The 13,839-nt window shown below is 40.1% G+C and overlaps 1 protein-coding gene across 3 annotated transcripts in view; it reads left to right on the top strand.

The window, feature by feature from the left end:
- LOC125230347 (lutropin-choriogonadotropic hormone receptor) overlaps positions 1-13,839 on the top strand; it is a 48,169-nt gene that overhangs the window by 26,745 nt on the left and 7,585 nt on the right. Inside the window, exons 2-5 of one of the 3 annotated variants that reach the window (XM_048135481.1) lie at positions 4,948-5,062; positions 6,812-6,886; positions 12,224-12,292; positions 12,924-13,016. In XM_048135481.1, the coding sequence (XP_047991438.1) occupies positions 4,948-5,062; positions 6,812-6,886; positions 12,224-12,292; positions 12,924-13,016 (352 nt within the window). Of the gene's footprint in view, positions 1-4,947; positions 5,063-6,811; positions 6,887-12,223; positions 12,301-12,923; positions 13,017-13,839 lie in introns of those variants that run through there. The other 2 variants (XM_048135482.1, XM_048135483.1) reach the window with 2 other exon arrangements.

Below are 13,839 nucleotides of genomic sequence, written 5' to 3'. Positions count from 1 at the left end.
CTGCCACTGCTAGGTACATTAATAAGTTAAATGCAACACAAAAGTTTGCAAATGGGATCATATTTATTAAACCGTTATGTCTATGTCTATTGTCATACTGCATCGTGACGAAGAGTTTTAGCGCGACATTGAAGGCATAATACCTAGCAATAAATACATGAGACAATGTGGGTTAATGAGATATTTAAACTAAACATCAATTACGCTGACATTGAGACTATATTAAAGATTAATGCTATGCTACGAGTATTATTACCTATACGCCTAGTGTTAAAATTATCTATTATCCCTTTAAATTTAATACAATATTTTGAGTAAGTTATGGGTAGAGTACCGAACCCCCGAACTCCAGTTATGAACCCACACACATTTTCTCTTCTTCTTCTCAGTATGTTCACGTCCACCGCTGAACATATTTATTTATTTATTTATTTATGTTATGGAGAATCAACAGCTATAAAACTAGCAGTATACAACAAGATATGATTCAGAAAGCCAATTACAGGATCTCACAGATAGATACAAAGTAATATTAATTAAACTAATGCTAGCACTTATACCAACGCACACACATGCTCACAAAAGTGGAATATAAAGAAAGAGAAAACAAAACAGAAAGTTAAGTAAGATGAATGCACTAACAGTCAACATAAGTATTCAATTAAAAAGGAAAAGAAATAATATATTATGTTCGCTTTCATAGACTTCCATTCAGTTCTATATGCGGCAGTTCTGTGCCAGGTCGGCCCTGCCGTCTTTTTGATGTCGTCCAACCTGGCTCGTGGTTTCCCGCCACTTCGGCTTTCCAGGCGAGGCCTCCATAGCAATATTAGCTGGTTCAGTCACCGGCATAAATATGTGATGATTTCTATACCTTCAACCTTGTCACATAAACGTCTTGTTGGAAATGTCATACGAAATTGTCAAACGATTTAAAGCGACAAGGTACAGAAATTATCACTTTTTACGGTTCCGTACCAAAAAGGTACAACAGGAACCCTTATGGTGCGACTCTGTCCGTCTGTCTGTCCGTCTGTCACATTCCTAATTAAATATCTCGAGAACTACTAATGCTATCAACTTGAAATTTGGAATAGTTGTGAACATTGTAAACCTCTACAAATAGAAAGTATAATTTTTTTAAATATATTAATTTTAATTGTAGAAAATGGCCAAAATGAAAGGGGGGCAAACTGTAAATTTCAAGTTACTAGGTCAAGTGGGGTATCGTTGGAAAGAGCTCAAATTGAACGTAAATAAACTATTTTTTATAATTTTTTTGTTGTGGAAAAAAAAGAATTTTGAAGGAAAATTTAAAAAAAATACCGTTCCCCCCCCCTTATCTCCGAAGTTTACCAACGAAAAATTATGAAAATTTTAGTAAACATTGGTTTTATGCTATATATTACAGGAAAAATATAATCGTGTTTGTATTTTGAATACTTTTTTTTTAATTCACAAAAACCTTTTCAGATTTTTACTTTCAATTTACCCACCCTTGCGGATGTATACCGCACTTAAAATTAATACGAGATGTTACGTAAACCATCTTCTGTCCAATAAAGTAAAAACTGTTTAAATCGGTTAACATTATAAAGAATTATCCCTGAAAAACCAGGTCGCGCAAATTAGTTAGCAAATTGACCGGGAGATGGCGCTATACACTATAGTATAATACTCATTAGTGCCTATACTTTTGTCTTCTAGTCAAGTCATTAGAGTTATATGAAAATATGAGATTATTTTTACTAGGTAGTTTGAAAGAAAGTTTGTACGGAACCCTCGGTGGGCGAGTCCGACTCGCACTTGGCCGGTTTTTTTATACTGGTGATTGTCCCACCTATTGTCATCTCTGCGGCAGACATGACCGGCCCAATCCTACATGCACACACACCTTTTAATTAAAGACCAAGCAACAAATTAAAGACCAGGGTGCGTAGCCGAATGGCACAAACGCTCACGAAACGCTCACGAAACGAAGCGCTAGTAGATATCTATCTCTATCGCGCTTGCGTATTGGCGCGACAGAGCCAGCGGCGTATCGCTTTCGTTTGGCGTCGGAGAAATGCCATTCGGCTACGGGGCCAGGGTGCGTAGCCGAATGGCACAAACGCTCACGAAACGTTCACGAAACGAAACGTTAGTAGATATCTATCTCTATCGCTCTTGCATATTGGCGCGACAAAGCCCGACTAACTGGCGCGGCGTTTCGTTTTCGTTTGGCGTCGGAGAAATGCCATTCGGCTACGGGGCCAGCCCCGTAGCCGAATGGCATTTCTCCGACGCCAAACGAAAGCGATACGCCGCTGGCTCTGTCGCGCCAATCCGCAAGCGCGATAGAGATAGATATCTACTAGCGCTTCGTTTCGTGAGCGTTTCGTGAGCGATTGTGCCATTCGGCTAGCCACCCAGTAGTTCATAAATGAATTACGTCAGGAGACTCATTTGTTGTAGGTATTTAGTGGAGGTTAGGTTGTAGGTTCTTATTTCTTTCAGTTTCCCTTTGAAGACTTTAATGTGTTTAACAGTACCAGTGCGTTTAGCGGCCATTCGATCGGCTGCAAACGTTGAATGACATATAAACACACTAATGACTGCTCTCGAGTCCATTGTACAGGAATAGAACCATTGAACTCGCATCACTCACATCATAGTGAGAATCAATGGGGATCAACGATTACAATACCTACTGTGTTGTTTGCAAACTGTGATACAAATAATAACAGAAAGAACACTTATTTACAAATAAAATATTATTAATACTACTTAGTATCAACACATTTTTATATAATGTGAATGGACGCCGATCATTCACATCACAGCTATTAGTTTGTTTACTCCACTTTACAAAATTTGATGGTTTGCTGTTGAGCGGAACGCTCAGCAGACTAAACAGAAGTTATGGAAATAAAATAATTTTTAAGAAAAAAAAAACCGCCTTCCTTTGGGGTTCTGGTGATAAAATACTTTCAAATGTTAGATTATGTTATCAATTCGTCTGTATATTTTTAATGTTTGTTATTCGATATCTCCGTCATTTCTGAACCAATTTTGAAATTTGGATGATTCTGAAGTACTTACAGATGAGAATGATTATCAGAACGGAACTCTAACCAGGGACGGCTTACTCTTCATCAGCAGTTCCACTGCACCAAATGTCACTGTTCTGGACGTAAGTGCATGCTGTTCTTATAAAAATATCAAAGTCACTATAAGTGTGCCGTTCAGATTTGAGGAGTTCCGTTCTGACCATCATCAGTAGTTCCACTGCACCAAATGTCACTGTTCTGGACGTAAGTGCATGCTGTTCTTATAAAAATACCAAAGTCACTATAAGTGTGCCGTTCAGATTTGAGGAGTTCCGTTCTGACCATCATCAGTAGTTCCACTGCACCAAATGTCACTGTTCTGGACGTAAGTGCATGCTGTTCTTATAAAAATACCAAAGTCACTATAAGTGTGCCGTTCAGATTTGAGGAGTTCCATTCTGACCATCATCAGGAGTTCCACTGCACCAAATGTCACTGTTCCGTACGTAAATGCATGCTGTTCCTGTAAAAACACAAAAATCACCATATGTATGCCTTTCAGATTTGAGGAGTTCCCTCGATTTCTCCAGGATTCCATCATTAGAACTGGGTTCTGAGAAAAATGGGACCAATCTGTATGCATATACATTCAATCAAAAAAAAAAATTTCAAAATCGGTCCAGTAACGACGGAGATATCGAGGAACAAACATTAAAAAAAAAATACAGACGAATTGAAAACCCCTTCCTTTGAGATTTGGAAGGCGGTTAAAAAAACTGGAACAGCTTAAATACCAATCTATTGTATAATATACTGCTATAATGTAAATACTACGCACTTTACAAGATAACCACATTCCGACATTACAATTAATATGGCTTAAAGCGGGCGCAGCGGCAGAAAGTGCCGAAATTTTGAAACGTAATAAATACAAAAGTCTTGGCAAAGAATACCTTTTTGTACCCTTTGGTGTAGAAACTCTAGGTCCATGGGGCCCCAGCGCGAACAAGTTGTTCACAGAAATCGCGAAGCGTCTGGTTGAGGTAACTGGTGACCGAAGAGCTGGCGACTTCCTCGCACAACGTATCAGCATTGCGATACAGCGAGGAAATGTCGCCAGTATCCTTGGTACAATGCCTCAAGGGCCTATTTTAGACATTAGCTAGCTTTTAAGTTTAGTCTTAGTTTCTTATATAATTATGTAAATATGTTCATGTAAAAAGAGAATTATCCTATATGGCTAAGATTAGTCTGACACGCGGTAATACAATTATGTATGCATAAATCAACGGCACAAACTGGTACTGTTTTTTAACCGCCGCCCCAAATCTCAAGGAAGGAAAGTTCTCAATTCGTCTATGTATATAAGAGTTTTTGAATGATTCACGGTTATTTATGTGGTTTCGTCTATGTATGTTTTTTTAACAGCATGCATTTTCATTTAGAACAGTGACATTTGTTACAGTGGAACTGCTGATGATGATCAGGACGGAACTCCTCAAATCTGAACGGCACACTATAGTGACTTTGGTATTATTATAAGAACGGCATGCATTTTCATTCAGAATAGTGACATTTGGTGCAGTGGAACTGCTGATGATGATCAGAACGGAACTCCTCAAATTTGGACGGCACACTTATAGTGACTTTGGTATTTTTATAAGAACAGCATGCATTTACGCTTAGTACAGTGACATTTGGTGCAGTGGATCTTCTGATGATGATCGTGAAGGAACTCCTCCAGACTGAACGGCACACTTACACTTTGGTATTTTTTATTCTACATAATCCACCATTCGCAGGTTTCTTTCACCAGAACACCAAAGGGCGGTTTTTTTTCTTAAAAATTATTTGAGCACGCTTTTGGTTTCCCACTCAATAGTTTGTCGATTTATTTGTATTTTTTTGTTGTTCTCAGGCCGGCGGGCGCTTGGCGAGCTGGTGACGGTGGAGATGTACAAGCCAAACATCACGTCACTCACAGCACGAGCCATCCACGCTGCCGGCTATCACTTACATACTGTCGGACATCTGTAGGTACCTTTTAATACAACCTTGCTTACGGTGCGATTCTGTCTGTCTGCACATTACCAAAGACATATGTAACTCCGTATACTTAGACACTATAGACAGACAAATTCTAAGAAAAAAAAACCGGCCAAGAGCGTGTCGGGCCACGCTCAGTGTAGGGTTCCGTAGTTTTCCGTATTTTTCTCAAAAACTACTGAACCTATCAAGTTCAAAACAATTTTCCTAGAAAGTCTTTATAAAGTTCTACTTTTGTGATTTTTTTCATATTTTTTAAACATACGGTTCAAAAGTTAGAGGGGGGACGCACTTTTTTTCCTTTAGGAGCGATTATTTCCGAAAATACTAATATTATCAAAAAACCATCTTAGTAAACCCTTATTCATTTTTAAATACCTATCCAACAATATATCACACGTTGGGGTTGGAATGAAAAAAAATATCAGCCCCCACTTTACATGTAAGGGGGGTACCCTAATAAAACATTTTTTTCCATTTTTTATTTTTGCACTTTGTCGGCGTGATTGAAATACATATTGGTACCAAATTTCAGCTTTCTAGTGCTAACGGTTACTGAGATTATCCGCGGACGGACGGACGGACGGACGGACGGACGGACGGACGGACGGACGGACGGGCGGACGGACGGACGGACAGACAGACATGGCGAAACTATAAGGGTTCCTAGTTGACTACGGAACCCTAAAAAACGTACCTCAGAACCATAGAGAAAAAGGTACGGTGACCTAGATGGCGTTACACCTGGGGTGGACGCTCGGCTAGATGGATGGCGCTAATAATATTAATATTTGACATTTTAACACATATCAAGCTAAGAATAATGGCCAAATTGTCAAAATTGAGGTTCAAAAGTTTTAAGCTTGTGCAGATGGCAGTCTATGCACTGTGATTACACATTTTACTTCGTCAGTAACTCTCTATAAAAGTCGATCCTCTTTGGCGTTACTAAATATCCCAAGAACTACTTATGATATCGATTTGAAATTTGGAATTGATAGTTATTTTAAATATTATACTCATGATATGTATGTAAGTTTGGCGTCGCTCAGCGTAGTAAAGTGGCGTACTGTCTTAGAGGACAATGGTCATTTTAGGCCAGATACCGTAGCCAGCCGTAAGCAGTAAGTATGCATGATGAGTGAGACTCACATAATACCAAAGACGATGCAGACCGGGGTTCGGGAAGACCAAAAAAAAGGACATGGCAAGACGAATTGGACGCATTCTACACAAAATGACGGGGTCGAGTGGAAAAAGCGAGAGGAGGCCTTTTCCCAAGCAGTGGATCACAAAAATGAGCTAGTTAATAAAAATGCGTAATAAAAGTATCCAGCTCTAAGTGAAATTAGTATTCAACGATTAATACGATTTCTACTATTTATAGTGTGATTGTGACGACCTTATTAATAAGCCTGAGTATACCTTACTATCACTATATAAAGGTAGCTTAACTTTGGGCTCTAGATGCGAATCTACGTAACAAAGAGCGATAGTCTTACGGCTCAGCCAAGACATTGGTCTAAGCGCGACAGCGGTGAGCGGCAGCCATACATACGTGCGAATGAAAAGTCCAATCGCTGTGTCTCGCTCCAATGTATGGCCGCCGCGCACCGCTGTCGCGCTTAGACCAATGTCGTGGCTGAGCCGTTAATGCTCTAGGGCTTTAGATAACTGCCTACATTCCGTGATTCCCAGAATTCTATTTCGGTTGATACGAGTGTTTTGTTTTGCAGGACCATAAGAGATGCGCCGATGCTCGAGCATATCAAAGTTGAAGATCTGACTAAGATGCCTAATCTCAAATCTTTGTAAGTATTGCAATTCAATATATATTAGATACTTAGTTATGGAATCCTAACAAATGAGGTATCAAGTTTCTTCTTGGCGAAATTTTCTGAACTAGTCTCTTACTCCGTAACTTTCTCTGTTACGTTTTCACACTTTTTATAAATGTTATCTCTCAATACGATTGCTAAGTTAATTCGGTGTACAAGGATTATTCAAATTATTTACCGCTGTATCTGAGTGACGTGAAGAATATAATCATATCTTTTTTGTGACCGTACTTAACAAAAGAAGCGGTATCATTCAATAGATAAATCGCACGGGTACGGAAAAACCAGACATTCCTAATCTGAATGCTCTTAATTTTTTTTTAAATCTACTTAGTGTTAGTGCGTTTTCACATTATCCGATCCGATATCGGATGTAGGACCGAATATATCCCCTACATTTAAGCCGCCATCTTTGATTTTTTCCTTTGAAATCCTTCCTACATCCGATATTGGATCGGATAATATGAAAACGCACTTACGCTAGCTGACAATAGTGACAATGCGCTGCTGGCACATTATCTCTACATTTTTTTTTATTAGTATGAATAGGTAAACGTTTGACCACGATCACACCTGATGGTAAGTGATGATGCTGTCTACGGTGGAGCACGCTTACCTATGAGATACCTATTCACTCTTGCTTTAAAGGGACCTGAATTGTACCTACTCATGCGGAAACACAGACTCAGGCTGGGCATTCCACTTCTTGGTGGATCGCAAAAGAAATGTTGAAGCGAAACGCTTAGTCCGTATTTTTTTAATACTAACCGTGAAGCGATGCCGCATTGCCGATTGTCTGGTGGTCCTATGGTGAAATGGGGACGCAGGAACAAGGTTGCACAGTTCCTCAGCGCACTCTCCGAAATGTATCCTGTAAAATACCGATAAGCTGGCTACCTTCCGACGATGCTCCAGGCTATGTAGTCGAGAATTGTTTAGCTCGTCGTCATTGGTGATTCTCTTGGCCCTCCTCTCGACTGACTCGAGCGCCGCAAGCTTGTATTTCACTGAACCATCCCACAGGTGAGAACAATATTCTACACACGACCAGACTTGTGCTTGGTAGAGAGGTAACCAAATTGGTTTCACCCCAATCGACCCCAAGCTTTCGAGTGAGATCGTCAAGGGAAGTATAGGTATGTAGGTGATTTTTGGTCCTAGTAAAAGTTTTGGGGGCGTTTTTCACCTTCTCCACACAATGTCATTTTCCGTGACGTTTATGCCATTGAATAACTAATATGGCACTGCGATCCAAAGAGAATCTTGGCCTCCAAAACGAGAGCACGACGCCTATCCCGATTCTGCGCAGCTTCCTGCCAATCATCGGTTTGTAGCTGACACAGATCCGCCATCACACAGTCTTTCCAGGGGTATCTTTGCCGACCCACCGGGCGGCCACCAGTTGGTCTTCCAAGATACGTTCTCTTAGCAGCCCGATCCTCTCCCATTCTTAATTCTTAGTAGGTGCCGCTAGGTGGCCGAACCAGCAAAGTCTGTGGGATTTTGTTACGACACTGAATAGCTTATTATAAAACGTCAAAAAGTAATAGTACGGGCTCAAGTATCTATTAGTACTGGTAACTGATAAGATGCTATCTTCAAGCCATTCATAGACATGTAACGGTGAGTCGGCTCTAATCTACCCTGCTACCGAATTCAATTGTTTTTTAGTCAGCTGTTTGACTTATTATGAGTTTCTTGTGAGTTTAAGTTTACCGCCTCTTTATCTGTGTTGGAAGGTCCTTCCATCGAGTACATATCCCTATGATTGCGAAGCGGATTGTACATATATCATAATACTGTTGACGCCTCGAATAAAAGTGACAGGGTCGTCAGCCTATCACCTACACCACAATTAAACCCGTAACTATCCCACAGTCGACTTCTAGAGTGTATATGTAGTGCAAGCCGTGCGACTCTTCAATAGAATGCCAATTGAGCTAAAGGGAATTATTAACCATAAGATTTTTAGCTGTAGGTTAAAAAAATACTTAATTGATAAATGTTTGTATGATATTGACGACTTTTGATTTTTATTTTGTGATGTTTTTATTGTAAATATCGGTGTAAATATCTTTTGACCTTATTTAGTGCTATTGTGGTGTGGAGCCGATTAAATGAAACACATGTACGATTCCGTAGACGACTGTATTAAGCCTGTCTATACAATGTGGCATGCAAACTTAACTCTATGTCTATACTATACTATAACATAAACTACGTACACACCTCAATCACCGTATTGGACAATAGACATATCCTTTTGTGTTGACTCCATTTCGGAGCATTTAGATAAGGGAATACAGGTAGACGTGCTGTATTTTGATTTTAAAAAAGCTTTTGATCGCGTGGATAACGACATACTGTTGAGTAAACTATGTAGCATTGGTTTTTCGCCTAGACTTCTCCGGTTGTTTGCTAGTTATCTGCGCGACAGGCAACAGTACGTGCAGCACGGATGCTTTGTTTCCCAACCCTATCACACACGTTCCGGAGTCAGCCAGGGTTCGATTCTAGGTCCGTTTCTCTTTGGGATAATGATAAACGACTTGGCTTCAGTTCCAATGTATGCTAGGTGTCTTTTATATGTTGACGACTTGAAGCTTGTTTATGGAGTGGAGCAATCGTCCGACTGTGTATCTCTACAGGATGACATTAACCGGGTCCATCGATGGAGCACTAGCAACAAGCTCCTGTTTAATCATGATAAGTGTTCCATCATGACTTTTTGCCGTGCCAACAGTCCCTTTTTAGCTGATTATATGCTTGGGTCTGAGCATATAACTCGAGTCCAGTCCATTCGCGACTTAGGAGTTATCTTTGATACGCAGCTTAACTTTCATGAGCACATAAAAGCGTTAGCGGTTAATTGCTATCGAAGACTGGGATTCGTCGTACGGAATGCTCGAGACCTTGACGATCCCATGGTTGTTAAATTAGTTTACACCGCGCTAGTTCGGAGCAAACTGGAGACTGCATCTGTCGTATGGAATCCGCATGAAGTTACTTACGCCTTACTTTTAGAGAAAATCCAGAAAGCCTTTTTGCGATTTTTATTTAAGAAGGTATATGGTTATTACCCATTTTTGTACCCATCAAAATATTTGCTTGGTGTACTAGGGTTTAACTCCTTGGAAGTGAGGCGTAACTTTGGGCTGTTGACTGCTGCCTGTTCTATTTTGCGAGGGAACTCGGATTGTCCCGAACTAGTCACACAACTTGTTCGTCTATTCGTCCCATCAATAGCTAAGGCTAGATTTAATCTCCGACCTAGAAGCCGTCAGCTTGTCGCGGTTCCTGAAACTCGCACTGTGTCCTATAGGCAATCACCGCTGGTACGCGCTCTCCTATACCTTAACGCACTTTACGTATCAGTACCGGAATGCGATGTGTTTGCTAGCAGATGGGCGGAATTGTGTGAAGTGTGTATGAGGTTCTGTGAGGCGATGGATAAAAGGAAGTCCACTGTTGTATATTAAGTTTGTAATGTTTATATATTGTACATTTTGTACTCTGTTACTATTATATAAGTGTACTATAAGTGTATAGTTGTAATGAATTCCACAATGCTTTAGTTTACCTGTTATGCTGTGTAATTTTTGGATATTAAATAAATAAATAAATATATTATATTTAACTGTAGCAAAAGAGAGTTTGCGGATTTCTTGGGTAGCAAATATTTTTTTTATATCGGCTACTAGTTGGGTAGCGGTGTCATATTTAGACTTAAGTTTTAACTGTGCAATTTTGTTGAGTCGTGTTTTTAGAACAAAAGAAATCAGCAATTTCTTTTCGCTACTATCTGTTAACATGTCATCTAACATTTCTATTCCTGCTATCATTCTTTCGACAGTTTCCTCTTTATCATCTAAAATTGGGATTATGCTATTAGCTTCTCGTATTTCAAATTGTTTCGCCATTGTAGTTGGTTTTACGGATACACTTTCTATAGTTTTATACTGTAAAATTTTATTATAAACTTCGTCTATTTTCTCGCACAATAATTCCGAACTTACACATTCTTTTGACAGGTCATCGACATGAAGAGATGCAATTATCTGTTTATAGTCCTCATATATTAATTGCGCATCATTGATTTTTTCTAAACCTAGCTTTTGTTGCCGTTTAACCTCACCTAATTTTCGTAGATCAACTCTTATTTTTTCTAACTTATCGTATATATTTTTTAAATCTAAATCCATACCCTTGACATCACTTTGACGTACAGAAACTTTCACACTTTCCACTTCACACGCGCGTAATCACGTTAAAGTTCATCCTCTGTCCTTCAGTCTCCCGTGCTCTGCTTAAACACCTTCCTCCGCCTCGTCTGTGGTTGGCGTCCCCCTCTTCATTCACAGCCTGGTCTGCAGACGTGTCCATACTTCTCGCCTCACTGCTTTCTGCACATATTTTTCATGTACTTTCCTTAAGAACTTGTTACAGTCCGCAGCAAACGATGAGAGCCAAAACCACGAACAACACGGTTATAAGAACGTTATTTATTCTAGTATGCTCGTTTGTGCCTGTTGCGTCGTTTGATCCAACCGCATTTTGGGTTATAACGACCTCTTTCTCCTCCTGTTTGCTGTAGCTGTTACCCATGTTATTTATTAAATTTTTATTTAGTGTATTTCACTTGGTAATTTAATTATGTCCCTCGTGCAATCACTTGTGCATTTGCTCGCGTCTCACTGTTAATTATATATTCACACGACTAAAAATGCTGATGTCAGGCGCCCTCGTCGCAGCGGGGCTCGCGTAAAACGATGTCACGGTCGCCATGTGGTGTGGAGCCGATTAAATGAAACACATGTACGATTCCGTAGACGACTGTATTAAGACTGTCTATACAATGTGGCATGCAAACTTAACTCTATGTCTATACTATACTATAACATAAACTACTTACACACCTCACTATAATCCTACTTGTATTTTCAATTAAATATGTAAATGTACCAATGTATTCAAACACAATTGACATTGTTTTATGAATAAATATCTATCTATCTATCTACGACACTCACGAGAGGAAAGGGGTTAGTAGTGAAATTAATAACCCGTCACACAATAACAACAATAAATACAACTCGAATTTTTTCCGACAGTTACCTACATGCATTGAGCATTTGTCTGGATCATTATCTTCATGACTCAGATTCATTAACAATGTCAATTGAGCCCATTGGATTTCATAAAGTCATTTATTATCGCTTCGTTTGAGATACCACGAGTGTAGCAGGACTTGTTCATACAAGTCATGACTTGTAAGTACAGTAAAAAGATTATATATATGCGTTTGCGCAGGTACATAACGCAAGCGCCGAAATTGCAGCGAGTGGCTCCTCTACCTGCCTTGCCGGAACTACTCACATTGTACGTATGTATGTCTCTCTATATTATTATTCACTAACATTATACACCATAACACTGTTGCTCATACTTCTTGATCAGGGTCAGGCTTCAGTTTCCCTGTCTGGACACATCCTAAGGGTACCTTTCCACCAGAGGTGTGCTACGTTACGTGCTATGGATGCGTCTGATATGCACCAATTAGCTTTGTCGAATCCGCTCTCACTAGCGCTATGCTTTGTGGAACATTGACCATGATTGGTGGATATCAAACACATCCACGTAGGAAAGGCAGTCTAAGTTTAGAATAAGGTTTACTTCTCCCCTCCATTTTGTACGAATTTTTCTTTAGCCATAACAAGCAAAAAAAACTCGTTCGAAACTTGTAGGTATTCGCTAATCAAAAGCTAATCTAAATAATGTTCTAGAGCATTACCTAATCAACAATTTTTAAGAGTGCCAAAGTAACCCCCCACACGTGGAATTTTGTTTAAATGTCACGGATGGCAAGATTATGTGATTAATGATGAGTGATCGACTATACGTAGGCCGTAATGCCTGACAGGTTGCAATAAGTTGCATAGGCATTCTAGAGACATCTTCATTACTTAGCCATTTTATAAAAAGAAGAATAATCAAGTTATGCATTTCGCAGCATGATCACAACGTCGGGGCTGGTGGAGGTGCCAAACCTGAGTCACGTACACGAGAACAGAGTGAACACCTCCGCGGCGTATCTTCAAACCATGTAAGTACATGATTCTTAAGGCCATCATATATCACCGAGACATGTTTGATATGATGCCGACATCCACTTTTCTTCATCGCACCGCTCGTCATCGACAGGGCGCTCATCCACACACCTTGCAACCTAAATGGTCGCGCACCGTGCGGTTTCAGAGGAATTTCATCCCGCTGACGCTCCGGCTGTGGAATGAGCTCTACTGCCGAGGTATTCCCGATGAGCAGTATGAGGTTCTTCAAAAAAAGAGTGTACAAGTGTCACGTCGGCAACGCGCATGTGACACCCCGTGAGTTGCCGCTTACGGTGACTGCTTTCCATCAGGCGGACCGTATCCCTGTTTTCCACCGACGTGGTATAAAAAATACTGTTGAGAATATTAATAGGATCTCTAGGAAAGTAACACGAGTTTGTGTGCCCAAAACATTCTACATGGCCGACCGCGTCAACTCATCAACCAATCGCATTGTATTAAGCGTTTGTATGCTATGTTTGGCAAAGGTCAAACATAGCGTACATAGCATACATACAGACGCCGCGAATAACGAGCCATTGGCTGGACGTCGTCCGCGGCAGGTTGGAACGACCAAGGCCTAAGCGTTCCTCAAAAGCGCATCGAACGAGTTTCATACCATAAAACTCCCGTGAGACTCATACATATTTAAAAATATTTTAAGCGGGTTACTCACGTATTAAGTCGATATAGCGTTCGACATGTTTCGGTTCAATTTCGAGAACCAGCAGTATGCGTCGCGCTCTCGACATCTAAAGGCGGGGTCGCTACTCTTGAGAAAGGTTCTCGAAATTGAACCGAAACATGTCGAACGCT

Source organism: Leguminivora glycinivorella, chromosome 10, assembly GCF_023078275.1.
Source record: "Leguminivora glycinivorella isolate SPB_JAAS2020 chromosome 10, LegGlyc_1.1, whole genome shotgun sequence".
NCBI classification, from domain to species: Eukaryota; Metazoa; Arthropoda; class Insecta; order Lepidoptera; family Tortricidae; genus Leguminivora; species Leguminivora glycinivorella.
Note: the sequence above shows the minus strand (reverse complement) of the source record. Positions and strands in the feature narration are given on the sequence as shown.